The sequence below is a fragment of the Chaetura pelagica genome, unplaced genomic scaffold (assembly GCF_000747805.2).
Source record: "Chaetura pelagica isolate M959 unplaced genomic scaffold, ChaPel_1.0 scaffold80, whole genome shotgun sequence".
Lineage (NCBI taxonomy): Eukaryota > Metazoa > Chordata > Aves > Apodiformes > Apodidae > Chaetura > Chaetura pelagica.
In genome coordinates, this window is record NW_009951946.1 from 1424097 (window position 1) to 1447205 (window position 23109).

Below are 23109 nucleotides of genomic sequence, written 5' to 3' on the forward strand. Positions count from 1 at the left end.
TTCTGCTGCAGTACCAGTTGGCTGTTTCTGTGGATGTCATCAGTGGGCCTTCATAGTTTCACTGCAGGTGATAGCCAAGTTACTGAGTCCATAGCGAAATCAAGTATTTTTATACAAGCTATACTTATGACCATGCTCCTGAGAGTGTATCAACTGGTGCAGTATTCTGTAATCTAATTGTAAAATTAATCTTTCTGCTCAGAACATACTGGGAGATGATGCTTTTTTTTTTTTTTTTTTTTTGTCTTGCTCCCATTGCTCATATTTCTATAGAAAACAGAAATTTTCTGAGAGGTGGTGTTAATATTGCCAACCAAAATACTTAAAGACAATGTTCTGCCAAAAGCTTTTTTCATATATTCCTGCTAAAAATTATTTTCATAGTTTCACAGTGGTTGCTTCTGGGTACTAATCTTAGTACAGTTTTTATTTGCAGGCAATTTAAAGTACAATGTTCACAATATGTTCTTGAGAGTGAGAATACTGTAAATTCTGCAATTAAAATAATTCTTCAAAATTTTTTTAGTCACTGATGTATGACATGCATGATTAGAGTATATGATTTATGCCCAGCTAGCAGATAGTAAATAGAATTGGAATTTTCTATTGTTAACTATCTTGATGCCTATAAAAGAGAATACAGATTACATTACTCTCTTTGTCTCATACAAGAACAGGTTAAAAGGCTTACTATTAGTGTAAAATAATGTATGTGTATTTAGAAAGGAAGGCAGGTATTATTCTGCAGCTAATAATATTCCTATTAACTTAGATGGGTGAAAATTGAAGTACACTGTAGAGGAAGAGATAAAAGGCAGAGAGAGATGTCTTCAAAGTTGTGCAAACTAATTGGCTGATGCTACAGTTGGGTGCAGCCTGGACCATGTACAAGTTAGGATTCAGTAGAGATATTCACAGAATACCTCTGTGCTTTGTGTGGGTAGCAGCTGTGTAAATTGCATAGCTGATCTTCAGGCTCCAGCCTGATCTTCTGTTGCATAATTCATTATCTTACTCTGATGAAGTTAGGAGGTAATTGTGAAGTAGTGTAAGATGGTGATGGTTGTTGTAAAAGTAGATCAAAACAGTAAGAAAAGCAAGTTAACGCTGTGTCATGAGGTAGGAAAAATTAAAATGAGGAAATTCTATGCCTGATTTGAATAGAAGCACTCTGAATATGTTATTTTTTATTTTAAAAACCCCTTACAAATAGCTTAGAACACCTCAGTGGCTTGAACACTGTCTGTAGTCTATGGTTAATTATTTTAGTAGCAGTTAAAGGTAGCAAAAAAGGAAAAGAACTCTCACAGTTAAATAATTACTGCTCTATTATGACAGTTCCTTTTAACTCCTTATCCCTGACCTTCCTTTAGCTAAGTAACGCTACATAAGTTTTCAACTAATTTAAAGGCATTTTGTTTTGTTTTTTAGTTTGCTTGGTTAATTGTGACCTGTAAGGATTTTTTTTATTTGTTTGCTTACAATTTTTTTGTACACGTTAATTTTCACTATGTGAAATTCAGTTGCAAGAAACATCTGTTTCAAGGATAACAGCACTACTTAGCTGGGGATCTCAGGTAGTTTATACATTGAAAAGAGGGGACAGTCAAAGACTGTTGGAATTACAGCCAAACTTGAGAAGTGTGGATTAGATGATTGGGTAGTGAGGTGGATTATAAACTGGGTGAAGGATAAAGCTCAGAGCGTTGTGGTCAGTACAGCTGAGTCTAGCTGGAAGCCTGTGACTAGTGGTGTCCCCCAGGGGTCAGTACTTGGTGCAGTCCTTTTCAGTATATTCATTGATGACCTAGAGGAAGGGACAGCATATACCCTCAGCAAATTCGCTGATGATACAAAACTAGGTTGATTGTCTGACAAGCCAGAGGGCTGTGCTGCCATCCAGCATGACCTGGACAGGCTGGAGAGCTGAGCGGGAAGAAACCTAATGAAGTTCAACAAGGCCAAGTATAGAGTACTCTATTTGGGAAGAACAACCCTATGTGCCCGTTCAAGTTAGGGGGTGACCTGCTGGGGAGAAAGACCTGGGAGTTATGGTCGACAACAGGCTCAACATGAGCCAACAATGTGCCCTTGCAGCCAAGAGGTCCAGTGCCATCCTGGGGTGTATTAAGAAGAGTGTGGCCAGCAGGTTGAGGGAGGTTATCCTCCCCCTCTACTCTGCCCTTGAGTACTGTGTTCAGTTCTGGGCCCCTTACTCTAAGAATTGAGGTGCTGGAGCGTGTCCAGAGAAGAGCCACCAAGCTGGCGAAGGGTATAGAGAACAAGACATAAAAGGAGCAGCTGAAGAAACTGGGGATGTTTAGTCTGAAGAAAAGGAGGCTGAGGAGAGACCTCATTGCTGTCTACAGCTAGCTGAAAGGAGGTTGTAGGGATGTGGGTGTTGGCCTCTTCTCTCAAGTGAGTAATGATAGGACCTGAGGAAATGGTCTGAAGTTGTGGCAGGGGAAGTTTGAATTGGATATTAGGAAGAATTTATTTACTGAAAGAGTGGTTAGGCATTGAAATAGCCTGCCCAGGAAGGTGATGGAGTCACCATCCTTGGATCTATTCAAGAAACATGTAGATTAGGAAATCGGCAGTGCGGAGCGGCACCTGCAGTGGTGAGAGCTGTTCCTTTTAATTACTGAGGGTTTGAGAAGGGGCCGGGCTTCCCAGAGACGGTGAAGCCAGGGCAGAGCCAGGAGACCCGAGTCTGAGCGGGAATCCTGTGAGGAACTGGAAGGCTGACGTGGCGGGGGCAGTGGCTGAGAACGGAGGCAAGGTTTAAAAGTGGCCACCTTGGCAGCCCCCTCCGAGCACGCGGCAGCGCGGAGCAGAGCGGCAGCGGCACCGCAGGGCAGGCGCGAGGGCACGCGGAGAGTGGCGCGAGGGCAGGCAGGGAGCAGACAACACTGGTCGCTTTCTCTAGCAAGACAGGCAAATTAGCCAAATAGATCATGGTCACAATGTGCCCTAAAACCATACTGAAAAAGAATGTGGGAACTGAAACAGAGCTTCCGAGCAGGCATGCGCTGTGCAGGTGTGGGGCTGCAGTGAATGCCTGAGCCTGGCACTGGTACCAGAGGGAGCCAGTGGCACCGCATGTGTGAGGGTGAGCAGGTAAGGGATCTGCTTGGGCAGGTGGTTAAACTGATGGAGGAGGTTGAAAGGCTAAGAACTATCAGAGAATGTGAGAGTGAAATAGATTGGTGGAGCCACACCCTGAGGCAAGGGCAGATGGAAGAGGTTGAGAAAGTGACAGATCCCCTCCCCTCCTGCCACCAGACAGGAGGAGAGGACTTAAGAGACATGAGGGAATGGAGGGAGGTCCGTCCTCGGAGAGGCAAGCGAAAACCCTCCCGACCCCCTCCACCCTACCAATTGCCCTTGAATAATAGGTATGAGGCCTTGGAACTCCAGGGACAGGAAAATGACGTTGGAGGGGTAGATCTATCTAGTGAAGCACCTAGGACTTGTCAGTCACCTTAGGACTTCTTCAATCAAGAAGAAAAGGAAAGTAACTGTGGTGGGTGACTCCCTTCTGAGGGGACCAGAAGGGCCCATCTGTCGACCGGACCCATCCCACAAGGGAGTTCTGCTGCTTCCCTGGGGCTCAGATTAGAGATCTTAAAAGGAAACTCTCTAATCTTGTAAATACCTCTGATTACTACCCACTGCTGATTTTTCAGGTTGGCAGTGATGAAATTATTACAAGAAGTGCAAGTCCAAGGAAGAGAGACTTCAGGCCCCTGTGACGTCTAGTTAGGGTGTCTGGAGCGCAAGTAGTTTGCCTCCATACCTGAAGAGGTAAACAGGAAGAGTTTACTGATCAATTAATGGCTGCGTGACTGGTGCCAAAGGCAGGGTTTTGTTTTTTTTGATCATGGGCTGCTATATGAGACACCTGGCCTTATGGTGGCAGGTTGTACAACTGGTCTTCATACTCATTTTTTTCCCTGTCAGCACAGTGCTTTGCCTCCAGGAAAGGCCTTTAACCTGAAATTATGCACATCTTAGTGCTTGAGGCACCCCTCTAGGGTTTAAAAAACTGAGTTCCCTCTGAGGCTAGGTAATGCAGAGTTCCACATTCTGCAAGTGGATGGAAGGCTAGATGAAAACCCTCCAAATTGCCACTACCTGTCTCCTCTGGTTGAAGAGGGAGATGCCTTAAAGTCATCGTGCTGGAAGCAGCCAGTCACTGTGAGGAAGAGCAGGTACCCAAATGCAGGAGGATGCTTCCAATTTCAGAGGTACTTCAAAACAGAGCAAACTGAAATCAACCCCACTTCTTAAAGCCATACCCTGAAATAGGGAAATGAGACCCTTTTTCCTCAAAAATTGTACCTAGTCACTGGCCTTATATCTGAAATAGACATTATAATCAAACCCATAAAGTTGGATTCTTTGCTGTTCCCAATGAATACACTCGTTTATTTGTTCTAGGATGTTGCTAGCAATGATTCAAAAGCCAAACAGTGGGATAGCTCTCAGTTGAAGGTTGATTGTATCAGTGAAAAGTAAAAGGTAAGCATTGTTATGAAGCAGTGTCCAAACTTCAATGCAGAACTGATTCTCTGTTGCTAATTAATTCAAGTTTCAGCCCCCCCATGGATAAAACAGATGTTTGTCTCCATTACTGTGGTGCTCTGTAGTCATATTATTAACATTTGTGAAGTTTGTTGAATTGTGGTGGAACTGAGCTGTGCAAATACCTAAAAAGAGCAAGGTAACAAAATCAGTCAGAAGTTATGCTCTTGATCAGATGAGTTCTCTGATGGAGATGTGCTCAGAGCAGCTTAATGAGAGCAGTGACATCTGTATTCAGGTGTCAGTTTGGGTCCTAATTTAGTTTATTCTTAGGAAAATATCTTACTTGTGAGCTTTAGTTTACATAGCCAAAATTAATATAAAAATTACTTTCTTCATAGCTTAGTGGTAGTAAGCAGAAGTTTTGATGAAACATCAGGTTTTGTTCAAGTTAAGGATGTGATTTTCTTCAATATACTTTATATAAGCTGTGTTGTGACTTTGGACAATGATACAGTGCGGTTTGATCAGTGATGTTCTAAGGGTACACATAACTGACTTCTTTAACATTGGATGAAAATTGCATTTATTTAAATAACATAGCAAAAATACTCTTTGATTAGAATTGCAGCATATCCAATCATGATGTTATTAACCTCTTCCCTTTGGATGACAACTGTTACATAAGCGTGGGCGTTCATTATCCTGCTGGCCTAGGAATCTGAGTAAATCCCTGAAAGGCATCTGCTACTCTCCTGACACTGCTTCTCCTACCGCACACAGATCAAACTTTCATCTCTGTGGTAGTCCATGTTGAAAACATCCTTCTTTGGTTTCCTCATCCAACAATGTTTTCTGGAGGCGGAAGACCTATGGCTTTCCTTTATTTTTTAGCCTTTTCAGGCAGCTGCAGCTGGGAGAAGGGAAGGAGATGTTTGCTCTTAACGTATTTGTTCACAGGGCTGCCGGCTGGCCATCCTTATTGCTGGCTAGTGTTCATGGAAATCAATCCGTTAATTTAACAGCATGGTGCCAGATAGTTTCTTTTCAGATTCTGACTTGCTTAACAGTGTGCTACGTTTGATAAACAGTTATTTGAAGTGCAGTGTATGGTCATTTTTTCTTATGTGCATTTTTTTATTTATAAAATGCAAGATGGGTGATAGATGTGGAAGTTCTTTTAAAAATACATATATCTTAAAGTGAATACACTTTCCTCCTATAAATTTTTATTTTATTTTTTTCTCAAACATGAGTTGAAGCTTGAAGCTTGATATGTTTGATAAGTCAAAGAGCTCTGGCTGCATTCCACTTATAACAGGCAATAAGAATTTTTATTATCTCCCCATTCCAGTAACTTAAACTCTAGAGTAGATTTTGCATACTTGCTTAACAAGAAAATAGCAGACAGCTTTACAGTTTATGTTTCACAGGAAAATACTACTTTTTCTTCAAAAGTGTAAAGGTATTACGACTATTCCCTTTTAAAAATCTGCACATCAGGAATGAATTACTATAACTGCAAAACCAAAAAAGAACACAACAGTTTTATCTTCATGGAAGATGAAAGCTCTCACCAGCTTTCATGGGACTCTAGTGACCCTTTGAACAGGAATACATCTACAAAGTATGGACTCTGTTCTATTTATAATTTGACTATAATTCCACCCTCTATATTATGTAGTTTCAGTATGTATTAGATTTGCACACTGCTTTTTAAAAGATGCAGGTGTTCCATGGTTTCATTGGAATACATATGCTGGATTTTTCAGACTGGATCCTGTAGCATCCTAAAAATACTTAGGTCCTCCAATTGTATTTGAACTGCCTGCATGTTAACATTTTACAGAGTTCCTCTCTGACTCATAACATACAGTAGTACAGAAAACACAAAGAGCATAGGCATTTAGGAATACTGTCATGGGTGTAGCTGTGTAAAAAAAAAAATAAAAAAATTCAATAAATGGTCTTGCTTACTTTCAGAAAAAGGGAAGATTGCTACCAATTTTCCAAGCTTGTCATAAAGAGGCCATTGGATTCACCTGGGAAAAAAGTCATTACTATAAGAGCAACTTCTATTAGATTAAAATGTCGAAGTTTGTGACAATTTAGAATAGGAATTAAAAATAAAACTTCCATTTCAGGCTATTGTAATATTGTCATTCAGATGTTCTTGCTGCAAGCCAAAGAAACTTTGGGATCTCATGTTGCTCAATGACATCTTATTTTTCCAGGTGTTGACTGCAGGAGTAGACCTCTATAACAGCACCTCCTGATTAAACTGTCTGGTATTTGGGGTAGTGGGTCCTGGGATATTCCATGTGGTGGAGAAGCCAGTGGGAGGCAAAGAGGGAGGCAGAGGAGATGAGGAGGACATGCCAGAGCTGGGTGCATCTGTGCAGGGTTCCTGCCTGCCTGTCTTGTCCCACTGAAGCAACCTGAGTGCATCCAAGTGTCGCTACAGCACACTTCCTCATTCTCCTCTCCCTCTTGCCCTAGTTCCCCTGTCTTTGCAGGCCATGCTCACCTTCATTTGCTGCTCCTTGGTCCCATAGACCTTGTCCTCCTTCCTCCCAAAAAACCCCCTGTGGCCTGACTTGCTTCAAGCTCCCTCTTTCCAGAAGGTGCACCTTTCCTGGTCCCTCTTTCCTGGGGCATCAGGGCCACCCATGCTGTTGCCAGGCTTCTTCCCCCTGCCCCAGGGCTCCCAGTGTTACCCAGGGACCAGCTGTGTGGTGCCTGTGCACAGCGCCCAACCCCTGAGCTGCCCTCGGCCCTCCCTGCAGTGGGCCACGAGCTGTGCTGGCAGTTGGGATGGATTCAGGTGCTGCACAGCAAAACCCAACACTGGGTCTAGGCTGCCACCAGAGAGACCTTTCCTGACTACAGCTTGTTGATGGCATTTGGTTTAGCAATGTAGACTTATTTTAAAGCAAGTGACAGTCACGAGTTTGGTACCGGGTCAGTACAGCGCACTAATCTAAAATATAATTGTTTTGGTTTTTTAATGTAAGTAAAGTTGTCTGCTAATACAGTCCTTGTACTTATCTATTGAACTTTCAAACCAGTAATGAAACTTTCTTATTGCTGTCTGTCTTTGCACTACATAGGCAGAATAAAGGATATGGTAGGGACTTTGAAAGCTCTGCCCAAAAACTTGATGATTAGAAATCCAGAATTGACAGCTGTGTTGCTAATGAGAAAGGGGAAGATCCTGAGGAGAAATTAGAGAAAATAAATTCAAATCACACTTAAAAGAAAGTGTAGACTGCATGTCACGTAAGGGGGTTTCTGGAAAACAGATTTCAGTTCCAGATATATTCACTGCCTTTTCCTCTTTCCAAGCTGAACTTTCCAAATAAGTTTGCCTCTGTTTCATCTGTGTCAATATCAATTTTGATGGGTTCTAAACTATGTGGGAACTGAAAAGCATCCCTCCTACCTAGGCATAAACTTTCTTCAATTTCTTGTTGACAACCTCTTATGTGAATTGCTTTTCTTAGTCCAATTTAGAAATTTCTATTCAAAAGATGAGAAACAACCAAGGGCTGTCTGAACCAGCCAGAAAACTTCTGTCAGGGAACTAAGTAAAATCAAAGGATAAACATTCACAATTTATAGTAAACTCAGAATTTTCCTGTGAAAAATTAAGTTAAATTGTTTATATTCATGAGCTTCTAATTTAAATACATTGGATTCACTGCTTTGAAGTTATTTTTTCTTTAATACCCCAAACTCTCATAAAGAGACTAGATGATCTCCCATTTATTGCAATGTAAGATGTAGCTGAAATACATGATACAGTTTATCTCTGCAAAGTGATTTTAAAATTTTAAAACTGCTAGCATAACCAAAAAAACCTCAATTTTATTTATATGGCTTTGGCTATTTCAGTGAGAAACAGATGGCTTTAAAGCACAGCTTTTGCATGCAGCATCCTACCAATTTAAATGGCAAGATTTTTACATCCTGAACCTGTAAATGAGGCCACATCACGTTATCCTCAAGGCTCTCTGTGCTGCTTTATTCAGCAGAAGGATTCCTCTCCAGAAATCTGTCTTCAGTTGCTACATTAGGGAATTAAAATTTACAGTAGCTTATGTACAGAGATATTTTACATGAACTGTAGACCTTTAGCTCCTTCTTTTGAGTAGAAATGAAACCTTGCATATGCCCGAGGTAACAATATGGAACTATGGGGAATATGTTTTTTCTAAACAGTGGTGGAAGTCTCTACGAGTAGGAAACAGTATTGTAAATAGCAAGGCATTTTTAAAATAAACTTATACTATTAAGACACAGAGACTTACAGAGACTTGGTTTAGATACTGTTGAAAAAAATGGGAGACTTCAGCAGGATGCAGGAGTTGAGCTGAAGTTGATTGCATTCATGTTTCATTTTGTTCAAGTAGAATAGGGATTATGCCCATTGCATTAGACTGAAAATAAGAATTCCAGCATGCTTTTAAGTCTTCTCTGGAAGTTGGAAAACATACCATAAAGATGCATGTTGCCAATACTCTGTTCCTTTGTTTGCAATAATATTACTGTAGAAGTGCATCCTGGATGGAAAACAGGACAGGTGAGTTAACTGGAGCTGAGGAAGAGGGGTGAGGTTTGAACCGTGTCTGTGATTCAGGATTATGGGTGAGCATTAGTGTTGGCATAAGTGGCATGCTCATAAAGGAGTATCAGCTCTTAAAATAAGTGATATTAAGCAATGTGAGTGACAGTGTAATAGGAAAAAAGGTAGAAAATAAATAGGAACAACCTCCATGTGATTACCTTGCTTAAGCATAGATACCAAATATGTATTTGTGTCCTATTGCACTATACCAATGATAAGGAATATCTGCATTCTCCTATTTCACATTTCCTATTTGATTGTTTTCATTGACAGGGTATAAAGTAACATTTTTATGATTACATTACCTTATCACTTCTGAGTTCTAGATGGTTTTTCAGTAAGAATTTCACTTCTCAATTAGCTAATTTAATTCCTGACATTGGTCTTGTACAAGCTGTGAAAGCAGAAAAGTATTTGTATGTTTGGACACCTTTAAGCACCAGGAACCTTTACTTTTTTTATTTTTGAAGGAGTGGGGAGAGAGAAAAAGGTAGAAAAGCTGTCAAGCTTATACAAATAGTAACTTGCTAAGTCTACAGGCCAAGATTTTCAAGGCTTTTATGATTCTTTGTATCACCACTCTAGGATTGAATGCAAGGATTGAATATCTTTAAGCATTTCAACATAGGTACCTAAAATCAGAAATTACTTAGACTGAAAACCCTTGTCATGAGTTGTGCTGTTTTGATATTTGAAGTACTTTTTTTAAAAAGGGCAAAGAAAATTATTCAGAAATTCTGCATTTACAAATAAAGACTTGTTGCTTCTGATGTTAGTCAGGATCTTCATTTTAGAATATTTCAAAATGCTGTAATTCAATTAGGAAAATTTTTCTTTGGACTAATACTCACGTAGTGGCTAGACTTCATTTCTATCATTATTTTACTGTATTTGTTTCTGAAATAATGATGAAATAAGTACTATTTTAGAAAAAAAAAAAAAAAAAAAAAGACCTTATGATTTTGATTTTGTTTTTATAGCAGTGTGAAGAGTGTAAGATTTTCCTGAACTGGCTTATGCTTGCATAAGCTGCTAGGAGTAGAAGTAATATGACTATGTGTGGTTAGTGGGCTTAAAATAGTAACCATGGAATATAAAATGCTCAATTTTGAATTGAACTGTTTTGGCAGAAGCCAGGGCTTTTTAACCTTCTAGTCTCTAAAGTCTATGCACCAGAGCTAAGTTTGAAAACACTTTGAGATTTAATTGTACATATACAATGGAGTAACAGTAGCTAATTAATTATAAAACCTAAAATGATACGTATCCATCTTAATGCATTATTGTAATTATTTTAGTTGACATTACTTTTATGCAGTAGCTTGTATTTTACTTTTCTTGAGTTAATCTCCTATAACATATATTTTTATATATACACACTCCTATTATGTTATTTTACTAGTCTTATTTAAAAAGGGAACATTAAATACTGAATACTGTACCTCAATTTTATTGTAATGATTTTACTGGTTACCAGGTGGGGTGGCAGTTGAAAAATTTGGTGAATGCACTACGAGAGGATCCGAGTGGTGTTATCTTAACTTTGAAAAAGCGACCTCAGAGCATGCTTACCTCAGCACCAGCTTTACTGAAAAATATGAGATGGAAGCCCCTTGCTCTGCAGGTAATGAAGCTTAATCATAAGTCATACACCATCATTTTAACTATAGATTATCTCAATGCTTTATTGTGCTTCATCTCAGCAGCATATGGATTTACTCTTGTATACTTTGAAAAATTGTTTCTGAAATGATTTCTCTGCAGCTTGTTCTAATAGGCTTAATTTAAATTAAACCTGTTATTAGAACTTTCAAAAGTTAAGAAGTAACCATCCCAGTGTTTTACAATGCATAAAAGTAGTCCCAGATAACTTTGCTCACCAAAGGGAAACAAGAATACTTTAGAAACTGATAAATTTTAGTTGGCCTTCTTGTTAAGCCCTCAGTGCAGTATAATGTCAAAGAAAAAGGGAAAAAAATATCTTGAGTACTCAGTTTCATCAATCCTGGAGTTATAGGAAAATGTATCAGGTGATTTTATTCAATAAACCACATGACCATCAAAATTTCCTCATGTAAATAAAGTCATGTTCATATCATAGTTGTCCTTGAGATTAAACCCTTGCACATAAGGAAGTGTAGCACAGAATGTCTGGCTGAGCCTTTTAATTTTAGTTATTTTGCAATGTACTACAAAGAACAGAATGGTTTTATTAAAGCTGTCATGTTTCACTCTAGGATAAAATGTCACTGTGATGGGTTAGTCTAGGAAATAAAAGTTATGTCCAGACTGATGATAGCATGTAACCAACAGATAGAACTGACAAATAATCCTTTTTTTTTCATTGAGTTCAAATAGAATAAGGTTTAAAAATTTATTTTTGTAGCATAAAGAATACATTTTTCAGGACATTTTTATTCTCACAATAAAAAGTCTGATTTAAAATTAAGTAAGTTTGAGAGAGAAAAGACTTCTGCAAAGTTTGAGTAAAAGGAAAATGAGATATGGAAATGCCATTGCCAGTAACTGTGTTCTTTGCCATTTAAATTTTAAGAGTTTCATAAAAAGAACTAATGCCATAAAGAACTTATTTTAAATATGTATATATATATATATATAAAATATTTTATAGTGGTTACATGCGCAATTGTCTTTGAAACCGTGTTAAGTTTTTTAAATTATTCTTGGTCTTTCAGATATAAAGTACTGACTAGAGATGTGATACAAAACTTTCAACCAAAACACTTTATTAGTGTCTGAACACAGAATTGCAAATCTGTGTGTATGATATGAGTGTATGAATATCCGTTCTTGAAGGCTGTACTTTTATTGTAGCCTTAGTGAGAATAGAAATACAAATGAAAAATACACATCATTGCTTTTAAATGGTGTCAAGTGCTGTCAGTCTAAATCCTCTTTGGGCGAGTTTGGTATTTCTTCTGGTTAGTTGAATCTTTCTCCTAAATACTTCTTTTTGCTTTATGTTATACATTGCCCCTAGAATAATTACATGGAAGACCCCAGAATAGAAGTTTCTGACATGGGCCATTGATTCAGACAATGCAAACACTCAATTAAATCAAGACAGGCTACTCCAAATGGGTGGGAAGAAATTGGATAGAAACTGATTTCCACCATTTAAACTAAGGCCAGTAGGAAAGCGAGGATTTGTGTGGTCCTTTTACAGTCATGAGCTAAAGATGTGGGTGTGTTTGAAACTCCACACTCCAGATACAAAAACCCAGTGATTTTTTGGTGTGTTTTATTTGGCTTTGATTTACATCTCAGCATGCTTAGTTCAATACAGATAACAGAGTGTTAATCAAGTGATCTAACTTTAGATATCTGCTATGTACATACCTACATACCATTCAAGTTTCTCGTGTTTAGTTCCTTTGGCCAGCAGACATACATAGCAGTCACTGGTTCACTCATCTTGGCCTATTTTAAACTGATCTGCCCTAGGATAAGCTGAATAGGACCATGCACATGCCTCTTTCTCTTAATTTGTTGACAAAGGGAGTCTGGACAGCTAGCTCAAATGTAGGTTGTCTGCATTAGATGAGACTGATCCTATGTAGAGGTTTTCTGTAATCTCACAGGTTTGGAGGGGCCAGAGGGAGGGGATGGTAATGGGAGTATTGCTTTTGATGTTGTTTTTTTTGCTGCTAGCATGGAAAATATGAATATTTTGGAGGCTAATATGAGTACCAGAAAGATACTGTTAAACATTAGAGATGCAATTCTGGTGTCATGATGATACTATTCTGATTTTATCAAGCATGACACCAAGAAAAGGCCAGAACCGCATTCAACACTTAAGTGTGAAGTGTGCATATGTGTGTCTGTTGTAATTTGTGATTTTAATGTGAGAAACAACAGTTTTCTTAAGTAGACTGTGTTGAAAAAGCTCCAGGGCAAAGTGAAGACAAACTTCAGAAGCTGCATAATGTGAAGATTTCTGTTATTAATTTATGCAGATCAGAGGTGGGCAGATGTAAAGTCAGCTGATCTTAAAGTTTAAATGTAGCCTAAGTGTGACATCGGAACTGTACATTTGATTGATAACACATAGAGAAAGCAGTCAGAGTGCAGTGCAACTTCGTAGCTATTAAAAATATGAAGAAATCATGTTTACTTAACAGAATTTGCTTCAAAAATTTCTGAAAAAAATCTTCAGAAAAGCTGTAGGTTTTGTAATTGCAGTTTGCCCCACAGCTGCTGGGAAATTTCTTATTCATGTAAGGGTGCTATTCTCTAATAGAAGCTTGGGAGGCTGTGTGAGAGGAGAGGGGGAAAGTAATAGCAAATAGGTAAAAAAACTTAAGGAAAAGCTTCCATCACCTTTGAGAGCTGAGGAAATTATGATAACTTATTTTCCTATATCAGGATGCCATGAAATAATTGAGAATGTTATAACCGTGCTGTCATCCCAGAACTAATTTAATTGAACCATATGTATTATTCAACAGACACAAGCTATAAAGAAATTATGACTCAGTAATAATTCTGTTAAAGTACAAAATATGAACAAAATATTCAAAAGAGTCTAGAATAAGATATGGGAATGAAATTCTGATAAGATGGGAACTAGGATCTGCAAACTGACTGCTGTGGGTTTTTTATGTTCTGCAAATGAAGTGAACAGAGTAAAAATGTGGTGCCAAATCATAATCAAATTGCAATGACTGAGGTAGGAATGTGGAAGTTTGCCCTAATGTAAGGAGGCTGACACAAAAGCAGAGACAGGTTTTTAATGCACCCTACCAATGGATATGTTGAACAGCTGTTGCAGCAAATATAGAAGGTAAATATTTCAGTGAATTTCATTGAAATACGTTTACATTGAGACTCACATTGGGATGCTTTAATTGAGAACCTTCAAAATCTAATTTTAAATGAAAGTGAATGATGTTGAGGCACTATTGGTAAATTACATTCTACTTCTTTAGTCAATAATTGAAGTAAGAACATGAAGTTTGCCATTTGCAGCTACATGAAAAACTAGATTTAATGGAGACATACTAAGTATACATGTAAGATGGGAAATGCTAGACAAGTCTTCCAATTCACACAGTATGCAGGTACTCCCACTGTATAAAGCAGCCTGCTGTGTGAGTGAAAAGGCATCCTGGTAATTGAATTATGCATTCTCATAATGAATTTCTTAAGAGCTTGCTGTCCACTGTTAGTGATCTAGATTAGCCATATGCCAGCCAAACATTTGTGGACTCTGAGTGTAGAAAAAGCTTTTAGATCATTCAGATATTAACTGGTTACTAATTGCCATAAATACCTCTTAGAATGTTCAGTGGTTTACTTAGACCAGTTCTGCCTTCACATTGCAGTCTTGCCATGAGTTACAAGCTCAATGCACTCTACATAATTATTTCTTTATTCTCAGAGGATTTTTTCCCTTTTAGCAGAATGTGGTATATTCATTCTTTTCACAAATATCTTTAGAATAAATATGACAGATTAGGGGAAAGAAAGAAGAATGGAACCTATGTAGCAGTGTTGAAACTGATATTAAATGCCTTGATGTACAGTAAAATAATACAATTTTCCTATGGCTATACTATGCACCATTACATAATGAGCTGGTTATTACAAGTGCATTAATTCCAGCTCTAAGGTCGATCAGCATAGAAAGAAAATAATTTTTTTTCTTCCCTTGTGTCCCGATTAAAGGGAGTGCTGGTTGGTTTGTTTTGTTTTGCTTTCAGTCACTTGGTGATTGTCTGTTTTAATATCTATCAGTATCCAACTACTTGCAGATAATCAGAGTTCTCCCTTGGTGACTTCTGGAATCTTGTCAGAATTTATGAAGTCAAGGGATTTTTCCACCTGTATTTTTCTTTATTGGTTTCATAAGATTCGAATTAGGCAACTGTAGCCTTCGGGAATTTAGTGATTGCCCTTGCAATTGAAGGTATTCATTAACATGGTATTGTACCATAAATACTAAGATGTTATGCCTGCAAGACAAATCTTACTAAATTTGCCTTTCAGTTACTTTTTCTGATACTTGCTTTGATTGTGTGAAGGCCTAGAATAATTTTTCAGATTGCAATGTTTGTATTTCTGACTACTACTGAATGTCGTGAACAAACCAAATAACTTTAACAGTTAATATTTTATTTTTCTTACTTTACATAGAGGTGACTTAATTTTCTTTGAACTCCCCAAGCTCATTGTCTGCTTGAAAAAACAACTTAAATAAACATCCTCAACTCTAGATTGTCTGTTTTATTTCTCCTTTTTACTTTGTATTATGTTTGGGAGGTCTCAAAAGGAGGCTCCTTTGATAGAGAAGATTCTCAGAGCATATGAAATCTTATGTAAGTCGTTATCATCATGCTAGCAAGCATCTGACTGCAAAGTCCTTCTTTGCCTTCTGGAGAATGCCTTGTTAATAAGGCAAAAGAAACTGCACTTAGACTGCAGCATGAAGACTCTTCATCCAGTTGTTTTATAATACAGAAAAGGAGCAGCAGAGCAACACATTGCCATGCTTCAGCTAATTTGGGCTACCCCCTGCCAATATCAATGAAGAGGCTCTTAAGTGCTGTGAGTGAGGTTGGAGGCAGGTCCAGCTGCCAGCCATATCTTGCGTGTTGACTTGGAAAAAAAACTTTCTAGTTCCTCTTAAACACTGTCACACTCTTCACCAAGCTTATTTAAATGCCAGCTTTTGTACATTTAAAATATTTCACTGTACTGTTTTGTATGTGATTAAATGGTACCATTATGAAATCACCAACAGTTCAGTATCTGTAGTTTTTTTTACAGACTGTATTTTGGATTAGATATGCATCGTATTTCTCCTATGATATGTTCAGTTTTTCAGCATCCTGAAGCAATAGCAACACTAACAACAGAATCCTTGGTTTGAGAGAAAATACTACTTCTATTATTTTTAATATTCTTCTTTATTGTATTTCCTCCTTCATTCATCTAAACACAATTATATATTCTGTTTTCATAATTTATTATTAGAATTATTGACCTTACACTTTTTAATAATTAAATTTGAATAAAATACCTTTTTGCTCCTTGGTTGCTTAGTTGTCTTTTAACTACATGGGAACTGGGCATTCTTTGCATGGATTCTGACTTGAGTTTTCCTACAGGCTATGGATTAGTTATAGTTTGTCATTAGTTCATGTGATGATTGTTCTTATAAAAAGTTTAGTTTACTGGAAACATTCTGTTGAATAAATTGTCATAACCTTGATCTGATATGAAAAATATATAAACAGTAAAATCTGTTTACTGATGCAAATATTGTATAAAGATATTACCACGTAAAATTTTGTATTGGTTTTGCTTATATTTTTTAAAACTGTATGTCTTTTTCTGGAGCAGTATTTCTCAAACTATGCATTGTAGCTTCCAAGGGTGTTAATAAAAATGTTCAAAGAATTTAAAAAAAAATCAAAAAAATGTTAGGTTATATACATATATATATTTATATAATATTAATTACCTTCATTGTTTAGAGAAAATACAAAAATAATATGCTGAGTTACTGGGGGGAACCCTCTCAGTTCCTTCAGGATTGGAGGATGGAAAAGCACCAATAAGTCCTGGTGGCAGAGAGGTAGAGACTACAGGACAGAGCAGCTTCTGGAGGAGAGGGGACTTAAGTATCTATGTGTTGTCAGTCACTACTTACAGGGACTTCTTATTTCCCTGTGTTAGACAAACTGAGCTGCAGTAAGTAAAGACGGTTGGTTGGCTGTTCCCTGACCAACTGACAATTTGGGAAAGGGTCCATAACAACTAATGATCCTGAAAGAGGATGGTGCATCCAATATGTTTGAGAAATAGTACTCCAAAATGTATTGAAATATGGGGTTTTCTTCTCTTTGTGTGGATTAAGATTGATGCAGGGTCTTTTCTGGGACATTTTTGAGGTTATCTGAGTTTTAATATGTAACTTCTGAACTTTCTCTGTCAGGCTATTCCCATGGGTCAAGTATTTAACTCTTTGGACCCAAAAACTTTATAGTTTAATTGCTATTTCAGCAATCTCACTAGCCCCTGCCAGCCTACCAAATGGGAATGCAGCAGGAAAAAGCCCTAGTCCTTGGAAGTTAATTAACTCAGTGATAACATTGCTCTCTGGGGCATCCAATTCAGAAATATGTGAGTGGAGTTCCATGTTTTTTTCTGTTCAGTGTGGCCACATACAATCCACTGAATGGCTGCCATTGAACTGCAGAGCTACCAGACCTGATTTACCTGCACATTCAAAAATGGACTTGAACTGAGTGATGGAGGTCTCTCTAAATTGCAATGTAAAATGTTACACAGCTTTTCTGTTTTGTGGAAATATGCTGGACAGCTAACTTTGGCAATATGACCCAAAAATGGAAAAGATATGAGACATCCTAATAAGTTCTGAGACAATCCTACAGGATTCTGCTTCCCCTTGTACTAGATTGTATTACAGTTGCTATCTCTTTGGGAGCTCTGAGTGCCCTGGGAAGGTGTACCCATACTCCTATCCTGTGAGATACCACAGTAATTCAGACACACACTAATTACACTAATTTTACCTCTGGAAGTGTCTGACATGGGATCAGTGTGAGGGAAACCTTTTACCTTTAGGTAGTGTTTTTCTGTAGCAGACTGAATACTATTTCTTGCTATTGCACTTGCTGTTTTAACCACCTTGCTGAGCCAAAAGATGAAGCAAAATACACATTAGTGAAAGATCCATAAACCCTAGGTGATTTTCAGCATCTTCCAGAAAACTGTTCTGGAGGACAAATCAACTTTTATGTCTGGGCTGTGTATTAGGGACCAGTGAAGTGTGAAGTTACCCAATAGAAACCTCATTCTGCAGCAAAATAGGGGTTTTGAGGTGGTTTGGGGTTTTTTTTTGTTCAGAAATTAAGCTCATATAATTAGTATTTAAATAGTTGAGCCCAGGTATTCCAAGCTGTAACAGAAGAGAAATTCCTTACCCATGTCCTCTAGCCCTCCAGCAACTGGTCAGGACCACCAGAGGCTCATCAACCTGTTGTAAGTCCAGATCACTGTTATGCTTGAGCATGATTTTCCTTATGTGACATAAACCATAAACTTGTATTCAGCCACCAGTTTAGTCTGCAGGGCCCCCTTTCCATTTACCTACCTATTTATGCAGGTAAAGTATAGAGCTGTCTTCTTCCTCAAAGTGGAGAATAGTAAATCCATCTACCCAGCATGTCTTCCTCTTAGTGCTTCTGCCAGTAAGAGCCCTGAACAACAACAGCCCAGGCTTAACAAGTCTAGACAAGGTCAGGGTCACAAAATTATTTTGGTTTACAATGAAAATTAATTCTAGAGGCTACTTAGCAAGCTACTTGTCATGGAAGTGCAAGATATCAGAAGGATGTAAGTGGTGTTATATTAGAAAGTGTTTCAAGAACATCCATTGCTACTGTTACAAGTGAAAATTTAAAGGATAAGATTTTTATTTCTCTGAAAGAGGTTGTTTGGGGGGGGTTGTTTGTTTTTGTTCTTGGTTTGGTTTTTTTTGTTGTTGTTGTATTTTTTTTACCCAATTTTGCCACAGACTTTGTTCTTATTTTTGCAGACTTCTGTGATTCTTGTTTTTCTGGCTGTAAAATCTTTTGCCTGTCTGGTTTCGTGTGTTTGTCTCCCTCCCTTCCTGTGAATACTGTCAGTCTTGAATTAGCCTGGCTACAGAATACTCAAGTTAACTCTAATGAGCAAGGAAAGAATTCAGCACTATCACTGTTGACAGGAGATGATTTTCCAACATTCAAAAAACAAAAGCTTGAGTCAGTGTATAGCTATTGCTCTAAAGGATTTGCAGTTTTAACAAGAAAATTTTAAGCATACATTTTATTATGTTTGAGATAAATAACATCTAACACAGCTCTGTTCCCAAAACCAGACAGTAACTGGCTAAAGGATGAAGTTTCCTCGGTAGCATGCAGTATTCTTACATGTAGAAACACTGGGTTTTTTGCTTGATCAGCATAAATTCAAATGGCTCGTTGCTAGTTTATGAAAGGCAAACGTTTTGAAAAGGTTCCTGCTGTTGAACCCTTGGGGTTTTCTGCAGTATAGGCATAATGCTACAGTGTCAAGATTAATATCTGGAAAATGAGAACTGATTACTCTGCACAGGAATGTCCAGTTGGTCTGTCATAAAGTATTGTGAACAGTTTTGGCAGAAGAATCTTTCTATGCAACCATTCAGTCAGTATTTAGAGCTTCTCTGCCATCAACACAATCTGAAATGTTTGTGTGCTCTAGTAGTTATTTAGGTCAGAATTGATAAGTATGGTAAACTCTCTTTAATCCCAACACTTGTTTCTTCAAGGAGTTCACTTCCAAAAAGATGGAGGGGAAAGAACTCTTTCAAAGCAAAACTCAGGATTTATTTAATATTAGATTAATTTTAGAATATACGAAGAAACTGTTGTACTTGCTGTTTTGCCATTTTTCTTTTTATTCTGCTTGAGTTTAGCTATCACACAAGCCAAGAGACTAAAGGCTTTTGTTATTAGGCAGACATTATTAAGTAGATTAAAGCAATCAGTTTTCTTCCCGTTTCATTTCTCTGCAAGTGTAGAGAGATTGTTAGAAAAACTTGCTATGATTTCCATCTCTACAGTGATTTAATAGACTCTTCAAATGGTTGGTCATTATTTAGCTAGCCAAGGTAGTTAACTTGAGGAATAAAAAAGGGATGCCTAATTCATAACAGGGAGAGATGTGATTAAGAGGTAGGATCCTATTTGGACTAGAGCAATAGCTAGAATGCATTATTATTCTGCAAGGAGTGTACAATTTATTTACCTGTAAGTAAATGTTAGTTTATGAGGAGTGTGCCCATGGGAGTGAAGAATAATAATAATCTCCAGTTTATTCTGTCTCATAGTGCCTGTGCTCTAAGAATGCAGTACCTGATTTTACTGCATCTGCAAACATAAATTGAAGCATTTACAGTTAATTCTTAAGCTGTAGAGCAGATGGAGGAAGATGACATTCAGTTTAATGCCTACTTATACACCTTTTACTGTAAACACTAGACTTTTTCTTTGCAATGTTCACTTAGTTAAGGAATTCACTGGATTCTCTATGTTATTTACTCATTAAGATTTCACATGTGGCTCTACTGATTACCATTTTTATGGGCATTAACAGTAATCTTGCGGTGCAAAATGGAAAGAAATGTGATCAGAGGAGTCAATTTTATAAGCACAATGCATGTCCATTCATAGATCTGTCTCCTTAGCATGAGTGGGTTTTTTCAGTCAGTTTAAAAGCACAGAAGATATTAGAAGTTTACTGTTTCTTTAACTTTCTGAATTACAGAATGTTTATAGCTTTTTCAAACAAAAATGTATAATATATAAAGAAAATCTTGGTTATTTCTCTCTCTCTCTCTCTTGAACCAGCCTCTTATTCCTAGAAGTCCTACAAGCAGTGTTGCTACACCGTCCAGCACTATCAGCACACCTACAAAAAGAGACAGCTCTGCCCTTCAGGATCTCTACATACCTCCTCCTCCAACAGAACCTTATGTTCCAAGGTAAACAAGATCATTTCGGGTAAAATTAAATGAAAAAAAGTATTTCTAAAGTAACTGAACATTTTGCTCCTACCCATTTATCAGCCTGACCTACAGGATTAGGCTGATAATACTTCATTTTGCAGGTGAACTAGTTATTAAGGGTAGATGTGCTGAATCAATCCCACAATGATCAGAATCAGTGTCTTGTCTGCAAAACAGACACTAGCATTTAGAGAAAAAGGTTCAATACCCTATTTTCTCAAATGTGGGTTAAACTACTGTCTGTGACAGTCTCATCCTATTTCAGAAGAGCTAAAATTATCTGAAACTCTAAATCTCTTACTGGGAAAAAGCTTCTATCTGTCCCCTTGCCTAATAACCATGATGCAGCAAGAGATGTGGAGCTAAAAGCAAGAAACTTTCAACTTCAGCAATAGTACTGTTTCATTCTGCTGCAGCGTTGTCTTCTTCAGATATATTTGATTAGATAGTTTTAGAGAAAAATTCAGAATTTCACTCTGCAGTGACCATGCTGTTCGTTGTTAATATATCTGCTACTCTGGCCTGCCACATGGAACAGGCATTTTCTTCTTTCCCAGGTCTCTGGGCTTGCTGAGCCACAAAGCATCATATCTTCCTTGCAGATTCATCGCCCTACCCTCACAGAACCTCAAATTCCAGTGTAATCCCAGAATGTATATAGATATTGCTTTCCTAAAATTCTCTTGAGAGTTATGGCCTACACATAATGCAGAAATAGCTACCTAGAAATGTATTTAAGAGGAAACAGTATTTTTAAAGCTTCCATATTCTTAGACACAGGCTATCATATGTCCAGTCAATGTATATTTAAATTACTTCTTGCTTCTCTTTTAGTTAACTTTCTTGGAAAGACTGTAAGGGCAACATGTCCTTTGTTGTACCTGATTTTTTTGTAGCTGAATTTTTCTTAGACTTTTTAACCAATAACTCTTCTAGCTAATTAATAAGATGTATGACCTGATACTGACAAGACTTTCCTGGGTGTTATCTACGAGTGATGTATATGGCAAATTAAATTGCCTAGTGGGGAGGAGAAGATGTGATTCTGTGATAAGTTCTTACTCTTCAGAGATACAAAAATCCTTCCAGGGCAAAAGAATGATTTTCTACTTCATGATTTAGGTAATGTCTCACCATAAGCTGAGTCCCATGTTCCTTCCTCATCCCTGCCTCATCTGTTATCTGGCTTGTTTTTTATTTCTTGAAAAAAAATTATTACCATTCTGTTTCCAGTGTGGCTTATATAACACAGCTGAAAATGCTAACACAGTTACTCTAATATCTCTCTTAAAGTGACACAGAGACAAACAGAATACATAGTCTAGTTCACTTTTAAATTAGTCTTTTATTTCTCTGATAACAGTTTTGTTACATCTGTGTAAATATTTTAAGGAAACAGTTTTCAGAAAATCCACACAAAAAAATCTGAGACATTAATGTGAAAAGGTTGCAGTAGGAAACACCAACCAAAATGTAGTGTTAGGTTTCTCTAGGTTTCTTAGGTTTTTGAATGCAGTAGTTATATAGTAAAGATTTGTTGCTCCTGAAACTGGAACTGTACTATCTTGGAAGAAGTTAATGCCTTTGTACTGCTGCTGATCATGTTTACCACCACAAAATCACTTTTATTTGATAAGAAATGCATCTTCTTTCTTGAAGTATTTTTAGTCAGTATTTGCTGTTTAGCAGTTCTTGTGATCTTCAAAATACATTTTGATTCTTTATTAATAAAATTTCTTAAATTATTATGATAACCCAGTAGTTTGGAACAATTCTGATTAAATCTTATAATACATATTAGTACAAGCTGTAATTTTACAAAGAGATTAATCTATGTACGTTTGATATCTTTTTATATCACTTTAATCCTAATGGACTATCCTGCTTTTCACAAGCTTGTCACATAGTGTACAGTGTTTCTGAATAATCTGTTTTGGTATTTTATTAGGTTGTCTTTATTTCTGCTGTTCAGCATCTGTTTCTCCCTTTGTCATTGCTGTTCGGGGGTGGGGGGGGGAGGAAAAAAAACAACAAAGAAACAAGCCCTCTTTTTGTTACTCAAATAAAGTAAAAGACTCAATATTTTGATGCAAATTGTAGCACTCTGAAGCTGTGCCCCTTGGTGAGAGATAGTACAGTTGCTGACCTAACTGCACATGGACGGCATGAGAGGGACTGATGCTTTCCATTTGCCCTGTTACTTAAAAGTGCTGGTCGTAACTTAGTGCCTGCTCAAATTTGTCAAATACCTTAGGGGGTAAGAACTGAAGCCCTCATCTCCAGAGAGCTGTTGCACAGAGTGTTTGCCTGGTGGCTGTGTGCTTCTCTCCTTGCTGGCAGGAAAGATCCTTCCAGCTCTGGCACCCTCCTT

General features: G+C 37.6%; 1 protein-coding gene across 1 annotated transcript in view; it reads left to right on the top strand.

The window, feature by feature from the left end:
- The window catches only part of CNKSR2 (connector enhancer of kinase suppressor of Ras 2), a 184651-nt gene that overhangs the window by 73565 nt on the left and 87977 nt on the right, over positions 1–23109 (top strand). Inside the window, exons 9-10 of the mRNA XM_009997284.1 lie at positions 10632–10778; positions 20581–20714. Coding sequence (XP_009995586.1) covers positions 10632–10778; positions 20581–20714 — 281 coding nt within the window. The remainder of the gene's footprint in view (positions 1–10631; positions 10779–20580; positions 20715–23109) is intronic.